This window comes from Leuciscus leuciscus, assembly GCF_965113295.1.
Source record: "Leuciscus leuciscus genome assembly, chromosome: 9".
In the NCBI taxonomy this organism is placed as follows: domain Eukaryota; kingdom Metazoa; phylum Chordata; class Actinopteri; order Cypriniformes; family Leuciscidae; genus Leuciscus; species Leuciscus leuciscus.
This window is the reverse complement of record NC_138733.1, coordinates 26169927-26183335: the sequence shown is the minus strand read 5'-3', so window position 1 is coordinate 26183335 and position 13409 is coordinate 26169927. Positions and strand designations below refer to the sequence as shown.

The 13409-nt window shown below is 44.7% G+C and overlaps 1 protein-coding gene across 1 annotated transcript in view; it reads left to right on the top strand.

Annotated features, from left to right (window-relative positions):
• frem2b (FRAS1 related extracellular matrix 2b) overlaps positions 1–13409 on the top strand; it is a 77235-nt gene extending 63826 nt beyond the window's left edge. The window contains exons 17-24 of the mRNA XM_082179676.1: positions 869–1061; positions 1444–1548; positions 2040–2167; positions 3115–3249; positions 4371–4497; positions 4615–4802; positions 11934–12080; positions 12160–13409. Of these exons, the coding sequence (XP_082035802.1) occupies positions 869–1061; positions 1444–1548; positions 2040–2167; positions 3115–3249; positions 4371–4497; positions 4615–4802; positions 11934–12080; positions 12160–12651 (1515 nt within the window). The 3' untranslated portion in view covers positions 12652–13409. The remainder of the gene's footprint in view (positions 1–868; positions 1062–1443; positions 1549–2039; positions 2168–3114; positions 3250–4370; positions 4498–4614; positions 4803–11933; positions 12081–12159) is intronic.

Below are 13409 nucleotides of genomic sequence, written 5' to 3'. Positions count from 1 at the left end.
ATCAGGAAGTCAACCGGTCGTTCAAGTGACAGAGGAGAAAGCAGCTTACAATAAAGGTGAAATTTATGAAAAATAAGACAAAAAAAAAAAAAAAAAACCCCGAAGACATGTTATATTGCACCCCATAAACACAATCATGCAAAGAAAAAAAGCAGTAAACCACCCCTTTAAAGGAACACGCCGACTTTTTGGGACTCACTGTATCCCCCAGAGTTAGATAAGTTCATACATACCCTTTTAGCCTAGCTTAGCACAAAGACTGGAGGTAAACGGCTCCAGCTAGCATACTGCTCCCAATAAGTGACAAAATAACGCCAACATTTTCCTATTTACATGTTGTGATTTGTATAGTCGCCGCGTGTACAAATAACAAGGTCACATGAGACACAGCCATCTTCTAACCGTATATCTAGTGGTAAGTTATATTCTCAGAAGGCGAATTCACTTATTGGGAGCAGTATGCTAGCTGGAGCCGTTTACCTCCAGTCTTTGTGCTAAGCTAGGCTAGCGGTGGGTCGGACAGAATTACGGCACGCACGGAGATGAAAGGGGTATGTATGGACTTATCAAACTCTGAGGAATACGGTGAATAAGCTAAAGTCCCAAAAAGTCGGCGTGTTCCTTTAACATAACATTTTAATTTGGCAACCAAAGTATATGTGTAATAATCATGAAGTTAGAAGTCTAATTCTCATGTGCTAAATTATTTGAGACTGTCTACCCAGCAAACACAGAACGACCTTATAATGTCATGTTTTTGTTTTGTTTTTTGAACATTAGTATGTTCATTCTGGTTAGGTTCCCAGGTAGGTTCCAAAAACTGTTATCTGGGTAGTTACTAGAGTATTGACCTTTCTGTCCTGTGTAGGTGCTGAACCTGGTGCAGTCTTATGTGACCCTGCGTGTGCCCCTGCACGTGTCATACGTGTTCCATTCACCCGTTGGCGCTGGTGGTTGGCAGCACTTTGACCTGCAGTCGGAGCTGCGTCTCACTTTTGTTTATGATACTGCCATCTTGTGGAGAGATGGCATTGGTAGTCCACCAGAGGCTGAATTACAAGGCAAGACAGCACAATTTTCTAATGTAAATTTTAAAATGTAATTCATTCCTGTGATGCAAAGCTGAATTGTCAGCATCATTACTCCAGTCTTCAGTGTCAAATGATCCTTCAGAAATCATTATATGCTGATTTGATGCTCAAGAAACATTTATTTATGGTGAAAAAAATTGTGTTTTTAATGTTTTGTTGTTGATGTGGAAACTGTGATACATTTTGTTTCAGGATTATTTGATGAATGGAAAAACAGAAAAACAGTTTGACAATAGAATTCCTTTGTAACAATGTACAAGTTGTTATTGTCACTTAAAAAAAACTTACTGATCCAAACCTTTTGAACAGTAGTTTATATGGATTTTTTCATTGTGTGACATTTATTTCTTAGGGGCCCTCTATCCAACAAGCATGCGCATAAACGAACAAGGTCGCTTGGTTGTCAACCTCCGTACAGAAGCACGTTTCCGGGGGCTCTTTGTTACTGCACATTCAGGTGTGTTATAACTTATTAAGCATAGTAAATATACAAAAGGTACCTGTAAAACGATTTCATCTGGTTCTAATAATTGTTTTTCATTTGCTTTTTTTGCTTTTTTGGCTCACAGTTTCATGAAAGCAATTATACAACTGGATGAAACTGTGAAGATAAATCCTTGTCATAAGTCACAAGAAATTATATTTTGAATATAGAAAATTAAGCTTATTTTTGGAACCAGCTCTTGTTATAACTCTATTCTTATAACTGTAATTCAATTAAAATAATTGTAAAGTACCTTTGTAAATAACAGTTGATGCCAAATGTAATGTTTGAGTATTTTCAAATTATTATAACTTAATATAAAAAAAAAATGATTTCGGGGTGAATACCTTTCTTTTGAAATTTGTTCATATAATGGGTTAATTCATTGAAACTTGTAACGATGAGGCAGTGTCATGTGATCTTACCTGTGTTCAATCAGAATAATAACATTTCTGTTAACACAGCCTCCCTTATGACTTCCATGGTCATGTGTGCGGACCACCCTGGGCTGACCTTTAACCTTAGCTTGGTGAGAAGTGAGCCAACATACAACCAGCCAATGCAGCAATGGACCTTCATCTCTGATTTTGCTGTAAGTCTTTAGGGTGTCTTATTTTTCTGCATTCAAAGCAAAGTCTGCTCTTGATACTATGGGCCCTATTTTAACGATCTAAGCGCATGGTCTAAAGCGTAGGGGGCAAGTGCACTTAGGGCGTGCCCGAATCCACTTTTGCTAGTTTAACGATGGGAAAAATGGTCAGCGCGTCAGGCGCATGGTCTACAAGGGTTGTCTCTATTCTCTTATTGAGTAATGGGTGTGTTTTGGGCTTTACGTGCAATAAACCAATCAGAGTCTCATCTCCCATTCCCTTTAAATGCCAGTTGCGCTCGTGCCATGGCAGATTCATTATTTACACAAAGGAATTTGATAGTGGAAAGACCGAACGCGTCTCCAGAGCACAAACAGATCTGCTCATGCGCGAGGTTAAAGCGCGTGAGCAGACCATCTACGTACGGGACAAGCCGGATTCCACCATATCTTTATGTACACAATAATAATCTTTTACATTGCAATCCTTTTATTTTTAATATTTGGCATGTTTGTGTGCTGCTGTGCGTCCCTGTGTGTTTAATAAGCAGAGTGTACGCGCGTTGTGGACCCACCTATAAGCGCACATTACTAAAAAAAAAATTGCACCATTGACTTTAGACCAGGTTTCAGTTGGTCAATGCCGCAGTCTATTTCTGTTGCCTCAAAATAGCAATGTGCCATCAATGCGCCAGAACACACCTCGTTTTCAGACCAGCACGACCCATGGGCGCACAAATGGGCGGAAATGCATTAGCTATATAAACAACGTGGCTCAGTACGTGAAAATGATAACTGCGTCAGGCTGAAACTAGCAAAAAACACTTGCGTTGCGCCTGGCGCTGCATTGCGCTCAGTGTGTGATAGGGCCCATTATGTTCATGATTGTATTTGTCATTATTGGGTCTTTTACTGTCTTTCCTGATAAGTGTTGAAATACTTTCCTTCAGGTGAGGGATTACTCAGGAACTTACACAGTGAAACTGGTTCCCTGCACGGCTCCTCCCAGTGTCGAGTATAGCTTCCGTCCTGTGTGCCATCCCAGAGAGCCAATTACCTTTGATCTGGACATACGCTTCCAACAGGTCAGTACTGAATCACAAGCACTCATCAAAGGGTTCACGTCAGTGGCTGTATAGCCGAGCTCAGAGTTTTCCTTCTGTGTGTCTAGGGTACTTAAAGCTTGCAGGGACCACATCATACATACAGTACTGCAAAGCCTGCATTACAGTCTGACAGGTTTACAAAACAATCAATTCTGAAAAGCAGAACTTGGCACAGTCAAAACTGATTCATTGTTGATTCAAACCTCTTTCAGCAGCTGTCGGGGATGAGTAGAGTGCAGTCTCGACGGTTTTAAAATTGCAGATGTCCTGGTCAAGCCACATGACGATGGAAAGGAGTTGTCCCATAATCGATTTCAATTAAGTCATTCAATTGTGCTCTCAGTCTCTCACAGTTAGTTATATTTATAAAGAGCCTTTGAGTCGTCTCCCACCACAGGTATAATCCACATTTTGAGAGTTGGGTTACTTTCCCACTCTTTACTGTAGATACAACTTACTGTATATTTATGCCACTTTGGCATAGCGATCACTTGAATATCCAGCTACAAGTACCATGTGTTTAGTAACGTCATGATTTAGTTTTGTTTATTAACCAAGTAGACTATAACATGTAGAAGTATGAAAACCACCGAGCTGACCCTAAACCAGCTTAAATTTTGTCCACCCGCCCAAACCAAATTTTACCTGCACAATCAAATTCAAAACCGCCCAATCTGGCAACACTGCCAACAAGATAAAGTCATAAGAATCCCCATCTACTGAATTGGCTTTATCTCTCTCTCTCCTCTCCACCTATAGCTGGTGTGTTGTGAGCGCACTGGCACCGTTGTACTGTGGCTGCTGTCGTATCATCTAAATGGATGCTGCATACTGGTGGTGGTTGTGGCTGTTATGATTGTAAAGTGCTTTGGGTGTACAACAATACACAGTAAAAGTGCTATGTAAATGCCTCCATTTAATCATTCATTCATAAATGAAACTTAAGTCAAATTTGCAACTTGTGTTACAGTAATTTTTCATAGTACATCAAACTCTATTTCAATATCTAGTAAAATTCTAATTATGTAATATATAATGATACTATAATTTTGTGTTAAATTAAGTTTAGTTCAAAGTAATGTGCATGTTATTCCCTTTAGGTGAGTGATCCAGTGCCAGCAGAGTTCAGTCTTAACACACAGATGCTCCTACTTTCAAAGAGGACTCTCTGGTTGTCAGACGGCTCCATGGGCTTCGGCCAGGAGAGTGATACTGCTTTCTCAGAGGGTAAAATGCTAAAAACAACATTTTATGTGATTTGATCCTTTGACCAAAGTAAAGATTATGAGAACTGAAGTATGACACCTACAGTATCACTAATTCAGGGCTGTTGCATTTCTCTAGGAGATGTCATCTACGGCCGTGTAATGGTAGATCCTGTTCAGAATCTTGGAGACTCGTTCATCTGTAACATCGAGAAGGTGTTCCTTTGCACAGGGGCGGATGGGTACATCCCAAAGTACAACCCTGACAACTTTGAGTACGGCTGCTTAGCTGATTCACCATCTCTTTTGTACCGATTCAAGATCATTGTAAGTATTGACACAAACTTTGCATAAACAGTTGGAATTTTTTATTTGAATATTGACTTTTAAAGTCAATTGTAAAAAATATTCATTAATATAAATGAATATTTACTTTTAGTAGGTTTTTGAGAAAAACTAAAACTAAAAAACACTTACATGCAGTTGCATTAAAGAAATACATACAAACAGCTAATTGTAGTTACAATTAATCATATTTAGAAAACATACAATTAAACATCATAAATGTTGTTAACTCTTTCTTCGCCAGCTTTTTTAAAAACGTTGCCAGCTAGCACCTGCATTTTTTTTATAATTTTCACAAAATTATCATGGCCCCCAGAACCATGCATTCTTTTTTTTATCAACACTTGAATGTGGGCAAGTTTCATAAAAAAGCAACATTTTGAACAAAAAGCTGAGAAAATGTCAAAGTGTTGATGTTTTTGTCAAAGACTACATTCAGAACGATGATCAAAACATAGATCGAGTGCATCAACACCTATACCTTCAAGTCCTATACCTTTTCCTGGGTCGACATTTCATCCTGTAATATTAGGCGGATTTGATTTTTATGCTGTTTAACGTTTGCGTTACGCCCGTTTCACACATACTCCGTGTGCAGTGCGTATGCGGTGCAGGAGCAGCACGTGCTATAGTGCTTTCACATATGCTGCGTTTGCAGTGCATAACTGATCCGCGGCTGTAGGCTACCACAAACACATACTCACTATTTGTATTTCAAATCCAAAAGTTATCTGCAACTTTTATTTAAAAAAAGTTTTGTCAGCATTGCGATTCTCTTTGTACACATATACACTCTTTAATAGATGTATGCACGTTTAAACACAATTTAAACAACGTATTATTCAATGCATTACTTCTATATAATTATATATTAAGTTGCTCAAACAAGTGGTAAAATATTTAATCATGTACTTATATTAAAATCGCATACATTTTATATTAAAACTTAAAATTGACAAAAAACAGCAGATTCATACACTTTCTTTTGCATAATTTAAATCTTTATACAATAAATCTTGCATGTCACAAATAACTTGTTTTTCCACCTCCACGAATGAGACGAGTGTTGTTCATTATTTCGCCTTGTTGATGTAAATCGTATAGTTCCCTTTCAAGGGAACTCGCGTTGCGTCGAAATGATGCTATGGGAACGCTTTGCGTGATGACGTCTTGAAGCACATGTAAAATCAGTCCAATGGTGTGGCGGAACGTCAGAGGCGGGTGACGTCACGTACCAGGAAGCTATAAAAGCCGGCCCGAAACAGAAAACGAAAGCTTTCTGAGTCTTCAGTTGCGCTCTGTGTTGTATCTGTCCTTGTTATTTGGTGTTGTCTGTCTATATCATTATATATATTCAGTATGGCGAGCAAGCAGCAGTTTAGAGTGTGTGTCCATCCCTGCCCGCGTTATTTAACGGGAGGTGATACTCACACTCTTTGTGTTGTTTGTTTGGGTGAGGAGCATGCCCAGTCAGCACTCGAGGGTGGTGACTGTGTGCATTGCGAGGCGCTTCCATTGCGTACGCTCCGATCCCGCTTGGCTCGGTTCAATCCCGACCACGTTCCCCAGGGCTTGGGTCCCGCCGCTGCCGAGGCACGGCGTCGATCTCAGACCTGGGGTTCACAAATGGATTTATCAGTGGATGTTGAGACGGGCTCTGCCTTATCTCAGCATCCTTCTGATAGATCCAGTGCCTCTCATCAGGGTGTGGAAGCACGCGCTGCGGTTTCTTCCCCCCCGATGGAGGCACCAGTACTGCAATTGTCCAGCTCTGAGGAGTTGGACGTTGTTAGTATTGAAGCTGAGGCTGAGGATTCGCCACCTCAGTCTCACGCTTTTGAGGAATTGCTCGATGTTGTCACGAGAGCAGTTCACAGATTATCTATTGAGTGGCCAGAGGATAGGCAGGACGTTCGTTCGAAAAGTAAGCTCGACGAACGCTTCCTGCCATCTCGTACACAGCCTCAGCGAAGAAGCCTTCCGTTTTTCCCCCGATCTCCACACCGAGGTGTCGAGATCGTGGGGAAAACCGGTTTCATACAGAGTGTATGCACCACAAACATCCCACTATTCTTCCATTCAGAAATATAAAGAATATGGTTATGGGGAGATGCCGAGGGTGGAGGAGACGCTTGCGAGCTATCTCTCTCCAGCAACGGCATCTTCCCTGAAAGCTCCTTCACTTCCCTCTAAGCCAGTAAAATTCACTTCATCTCTGGTTCATAAATCGTATGCAGCCGCTGGGCAAGCTGCAGCGTGTCTGCATACGATGTCTATTATGCAAGCCTATCAGGCAGAATTATTGGGGGATTTAGAGGAGGGCGGGGGAATTGGTCCTGACACAGTGGCTGAACTACGCAGAGCCACAGATCTGTCTCTCAGGGCCACCAAGGAGACCGCTAAATCAATCGGGCGGTCTATGGCAGCCCTGGTGGCCACTGAGAGGCATCTGTGGCTCAATTTGAGCGATATAAAAGAGAAAGAAAAGCACGTTCTCTTAGATGCTCCGGTTTCCACTGTTGGTTTATTTGGTGATGCAGTAAACAGTGCGGTAGCTAAATCTCAGGAAGCTGCTAAACAGGCAGCTGCATTACAAAAACTTCTCCCCCGCCGTTCTTTCATTGAGGCTGCTGAGCGGGAGCAGCCTCACTCCTCTAAAAAGAGCGCTGAACACCGTGCCACTCAAAAACAGAGTGTGTCCTCTCGTGCTCCCCCACAAAAATCTCGGGGACACGGAGGGCGCTCTCAAACCCAGCAGTCTTCGAGGGGTAAAACGGATCTGCGGACCGTTATTACCGCCAAGAAGGCTGCTGGGAAAAGGTCCTGACGTCCGAGGGCTCAGGACAAATGAGGGTAGTTCCCCCCGAAGCAGAGCGGTTAACACCTCTTTTTACGGTGCCCGTCTCTCTTCGGTGCCCTCAGGGGACCGTTCTGCCAACCCTGCCACCTCTGGTGTTACAGGGCGCAGCGGTCTCCGGCGAGCACATATCTCAAGGTCCACCCGGAAACGTAGTGGCCTCGGGATGCCCGCCCCCTCCGAGGAGGGTGCTAGAGCAGTCTGTTCGGTCGTTCCCTGCCGGTGCGCCGTTACAGGGCGTCGAACCGACTACTCAACAGCAACAAAATCCAGAAACCAGTCTCGAGAGGCTGGTACCTCTAGTAGAATCTTTGACAGCGTGGAAGCTACTGTCAAATGTTTCTCGTTGGGTCCTGCAGACCGTGGAAAAAGGGTATCAGATACAATTCAAGAAACGCCCACCTCGGTTTATGGGGGTCCTGCCCACAGTGGTGGGCCCCGAGCAGGTTCTGGTTATGGAACAGGAAGTAAACACTCTGTTAGAGAAAGGGGCCATAGAATATGTACCTCCCTCCAACAGGGAAACCGGGTTTTACAGCCGGTACTTCATAGTTCCAAAAAAGGACGGGGGATTGCGTCCCATTTTAGATCTTCGAGTTCTGAACGAGTCGGTCATGCAGCTCAAGTTCAAAATGTTAACTTTGAGACAAATCGTGCCACAGATCAGGTCCGAGGACTGGTTTGTCACGATAGATCTCAAGGACGCATATTTCCATATTTCCATCCGTCCGTGTCATTGGAAGTTCCTGAGGTTTGCTTTCGGGGGCAAAGCATACCAATATCGAGTTCTTCCATTCGGCCTGGCTTTATCACCCCGCACTTTCACCAAATGCGTGGATGCAGCTCTGGCGCCTCTGCGCCTCCAGGGTATTCGCATCATGAACTACATCGACGATTGGTTGATTGGTTGAGCTCAGTCGCATCAGTTGGCGGTTCAACATCGAGATGTTGTTCTCGCCCACATGAAAGAGCTGGGGTTACGGCTGAACGCCAAGAAGAGTGTGCTTTCTCCACTTCAGAGGACCACTTTTTTAGGCGTGGTTTGGGATTCAGTGTCGATGCAGGCGCGCCTGTCACCGCCACGGATAGATTCCATCCTTGCAGCTGTGAAAAGTGTAAAGCTAGGCCAGCTACTCACTGTCAAACAGTTCCAGAGACTGTTGGGTCTCATGGCAGCAGCTTCCAACGTGATACCTTTTGGACTACTGCACATGAGGCCCCTGCAGTGGTGGCTCAGGACCAGAGGGTTTTCCCCGAGGGGCAACCCATTTCGCACAATCAAGGTCACGCGGCGATGCCTACGTGCCTTGGTTATGTGGAAGAAACCCTGGTTCCTGTCCCAGGGCCCAGTGCTGGGAGCTCCTTGTCGTCGCAAACTGCTAACGACGGATGCTTCCCTCACGGGCTGGGGAGCGATCCTAGAGGGTCGCTCATCTCAAGGTCTGTGGGAAGACCATCATCTTTCCTGGCTTATCAATCGCCTAGAGATGTTAGCTGTCTTCCGGGCTCTGAGGAGCTTTATCACAGATCTCAGGGGACACCATGTGTTAGTACATACGGACAACACGTCGGTAGTCGCCTATATCAACCACCAAGGGGGTTTGCGCTCGCGCCCATTGTCCAATTTGGCACGCCATATCCTCTTGTGGTCCCAGGGGAAGTTGCTGTCTCTCAGGGCAGCCTACATCCCCGGGGTACAGAATATAGGAGCAGACACTCTGTCGAGACAGGGGCCGAGGCCCGGGGAATGGAGGCTCCACCCCGAGGTGGTGGAGCTGATATGGAGGGAGTTTGGCCAAGCACAAGTGGATCTGTTTGCGTCTCGAGAGACGTCTCACTGTCCACTTTGGTTCTCCCTCACGCATCCAGCTCCTCTGGGACTGGATGCTATGGTACAGACGTGGCCGAGGCTACGTCTGTACGCCTTTCCCCCAGTGGCTCTGCTCCCGGGAGTTCTGGAAAGAGTTCGCAGGGACCGGGTCCATCTACTTCTTATAGCCCCGCGCTGGCCGGGCAGAGTATGGTTTCCCGATCTTGTGTCCCTCCTCGACGGGCATCCTCTGGAGTTACCCGTCAGGAGGGACCTTCTGTCCCAGGCAGAGGGCTCGATATTTCACCCTCGGCCAGAACTGTGGAACCTGTGGGCTTGGCCTCTGAGGGGGCCCAGCTCATAGAGTCAGGTCTCTCAACTGAGGTTGTTGAGACCATTCTACAGTCCAGAGCTCCCTCCACGAGGAAACTTTATGCTCTGAAGTGGAGAGTATTCACTTCTTGGTGTAGTGACCGTCGGTTGGATCCAGTCAACTGCCCGATTGGTACAGTTCTGGAGTTCCTGCAGGACCGGTTCACTGCAGGTCTGACCCCGTCCACCTTAAAGGTTTATGTGGCGGCCATAGGTGCTTACCACATTCCTTTGGGTGGAATGTCTGTGGGGAAAGACCCTCTGGTATCTCGTTTCCTTCGTGGCACTTGGAGGCTGAGGCCTGCAGTTCGCTCTAGGGTGCCACCATGGGATTTGTCCGTTGCGCTGCAAGGCCTTTCCCTGGCCCCCTTTGAGCCCATTGAGGAGGTTCCTGAGAAGTTTCTAACTCTGAAAGCTCTGTTTCTTCTCGCCATCTCTTCTCTTAAAAGAATAGGGGATCTCCAGGCATTGTCGGTTGCTCCGTCATGCTTGGAGTTTGCTCCGGGTATGGTCAAAGCTTTTCTTCACCCTAGACCGGGCTATGTCCCCAAGGTCCCCACTAATGTGGCTAGACCTATTGTTCTGCAGGCCTTCTGTCCTCCTCCCTTTCAGAATGCGGACCAGGAGGCTAATAATTTGCTTTGCCCAGTTCGGGCGTTAGACGCTTATGTCCACAGAGCTGCCCTGTGGCGTAAAAGTGATCAATTATTTGTGTGCTTTGGGTCTCCTAACAAGGGAGGTCCGGTGTCTAAGCAAAGGATGAGCAAGTGGGTGGTTGAGGCTATCTCACTTGCTTATGAGGCGGCTGGACAGCCTTCTCCTTTGGCTGTCCGGTCGCACTCTACTAGGAGTATGGCGGCCTCTAAGGCCCTTATATCAGGAGTATCGTTACAGGACGTCTGTGATGCGGCAGGCTGGTCCTCACCGCACACCTTCGTCAGGTTCTACTCTCTGGATTTAGACTCTGCTCCAGGGTCTCATGTTTTGTCTTCTTAGTGCTGCTCACATGATTACACACAGGACAGACATTTGTAGCTATGGAGGCGTTGGTATAGACGTTCCCATAGCGTCATTTCGACGCAACGCGAGTTCCCTTGAAAGGGAACGCCTCGGTTACGACTGTAACCTCGGTTCCCTGAAGAGGGAACGAGCGTTGCGTCGCCTTGCCATATCTCCTTCATGCCTGTCAGCGCGACTTCAGACTTTACAAAGCTTTCGTTTTCTGTTTCGGGCCGGCTTTTATAGCTTCCTGGTACGTGACGTCACCCGCCTCTGACGTTCCGCCACACCATTGGACTGATTTTACATGTGCTTCAAGACGTCATCACGCAAAGCGTTCCCATAGCGTCATTTCGACGCAACGCTCGTTCCCTCTTCAGGGAACCGAGGTTACAGTCGTAACCGAGGCGTTTTCCTTGATTTACCCCGATCTTAAAGTAAAAAGATGACTGTGAAAAAAAAGTAGTATTTAATTAAATACATTTATGGTGAGATTACTACATTTTATTTAATTAAACGCATTTATGGTGAAATTACAACATTTTCAGGTCAATCTGTGTTCATTTTGACCACGAACCATGCGCTGTCATTTTAATTCAGCGTTTGCAGCACAGCAAAAATAGACTCTGTGCGGAAACGATCGCTGCACTGCTGTATACGCACCGCAACTGGAACGGATCGACGGACTGCAACCGTGTGCAGTGTGAAAGCTCTGACCTGTTAACATGGGTACGGAAAAAAATACGCACCGCATACGCACTGAAAACGGAGTATGTGTGAAACGGGCGTTAGGCTCCTTTTCCCAATGCTTCTTCGCTTGTTTTGGGATCCGGAGCTTCTGTACTCTTATAGAAGATGCGTAATTGCGCCCCCTACCGTATAACACTGAAAACATGGATTGCCAGAAAATTGCCAATGGTGGGGAAAGAGTTAATAGTTTTAGTTTTAATTAACTATACCACTGTTCAGGATTGATAATTGTTATTGATAGCATGAAGAACAACATTGGCTTTGCGTTGATTTCAGGATCATTTGACAGTGTAACATATAAGTTTGAACTTAATCTGCTTCACAGGACAAAGCTCAGCCAGAGACTCAGGCGAGAACATTTGGTAGCATTAGTTTCAATGCTTTCCTCGCTGTAGACGATCCTCAAGCGCTGGTGCTGGTAAGGCAGCCAGGCTCTGATGGCTTTAGGATGGATTCCACAGCTTTGTTTCAGGTGAGATGCACACAACAGCCGGCACATTAAGAAACGTTGCGATCATGTTCTGATGCTAACACTGTAACACTCCTCCCAGGTGTCGGTAGGCAGGGAGTGGTACATTCACACCATCTACACCGTCCGGTCCAGAGACAACGCAAATCGGGGCATTGGGAAAAGGAGCCTTGACTATCATTCTGTGACACACAGCCATTCAATTTCCAAAAGGTCAGCCAGCAGCGTTCCTGATTTGGCTCAGGATATTGGTGCAGAAAATAATCGTGGCACAAACATCTTGCATATAGCGCTGGACCGCAGCACTCAAAAACAACCCAACCTTCACAAGGAATCCCAAGCGGAGGGTGTCGTTCCCAGAGAACTGAATCACAGGGACTCTAGTGACGACCGGCTTGTCTTGATCATAGGAATCTTGGTAGGTCTTCTCTTCACCATCCTCCTTGTCGTTCTCGTTGTTCTGGTGGTGCGATCTAGGCGGGAGAAGAACGTCACAGAGCCCCCCAAAAGCTCCAACAGCACGGAGCCCATGATAACGCAAGTCCTCGATAGCAACAACAGTTCAGAGGTTTGATTTCCCAACAGTGGACCCCCCTATTCAAATCACTTTTTGTTTGCAAGTGCCTCTTTTTGTTTATTTGCTTGGGCACGCAAAGACACATAGTGACTCGGAGTGGTTGCTCTCTACCTCTCCTCGGGATTTTGACAGTCCGAAAGTGTACTTGAATTTCAGAAGCACTTCTGTTGTCACTGCTTTAATAATTGTTTGAAGTCTGAATCTTTTGCTGAGAGTCTTGTATACTACTGCTACTGTTACTACTGCTTGATGGCATTGATATTCATCCAAATGAAAGTTTTACTTTTATATCCAAAGGTGCTAGATGAAAGAACGGTATTATTGAAAAGGATGATATTGTATAGGTGGTTTTAAGTCACTGATAATTTTTATTGGCTTGTTATTAATATATGGATGAATGAATTGTACTATATACTGGATGGGTGATCCATCCATGACATAATTTTTTTTTTATTACATTTATCTGTTGTTTTCCCACTGCTATTTCTACTTTGCAAAATAAATATACTGTAGTACAATAACTTCAGTAACATCAAACTAGCTTTCAAACTAACTTTTGCTATTATCAAGAACGAGATTGTTTTATTTTTGGCAAAACAACAGAACATTAGTAGTCTATTCCTTTTCTGTATTTTACGTTTATGGTCAATACGTTTGCATGGTTTTATTTTTATTTTGTATCTATACTTACTGTGTAAAAATGTATCATAGTGTATTATAAGTCAGATAAAATGTTGGGGGAACTGATCAAATGA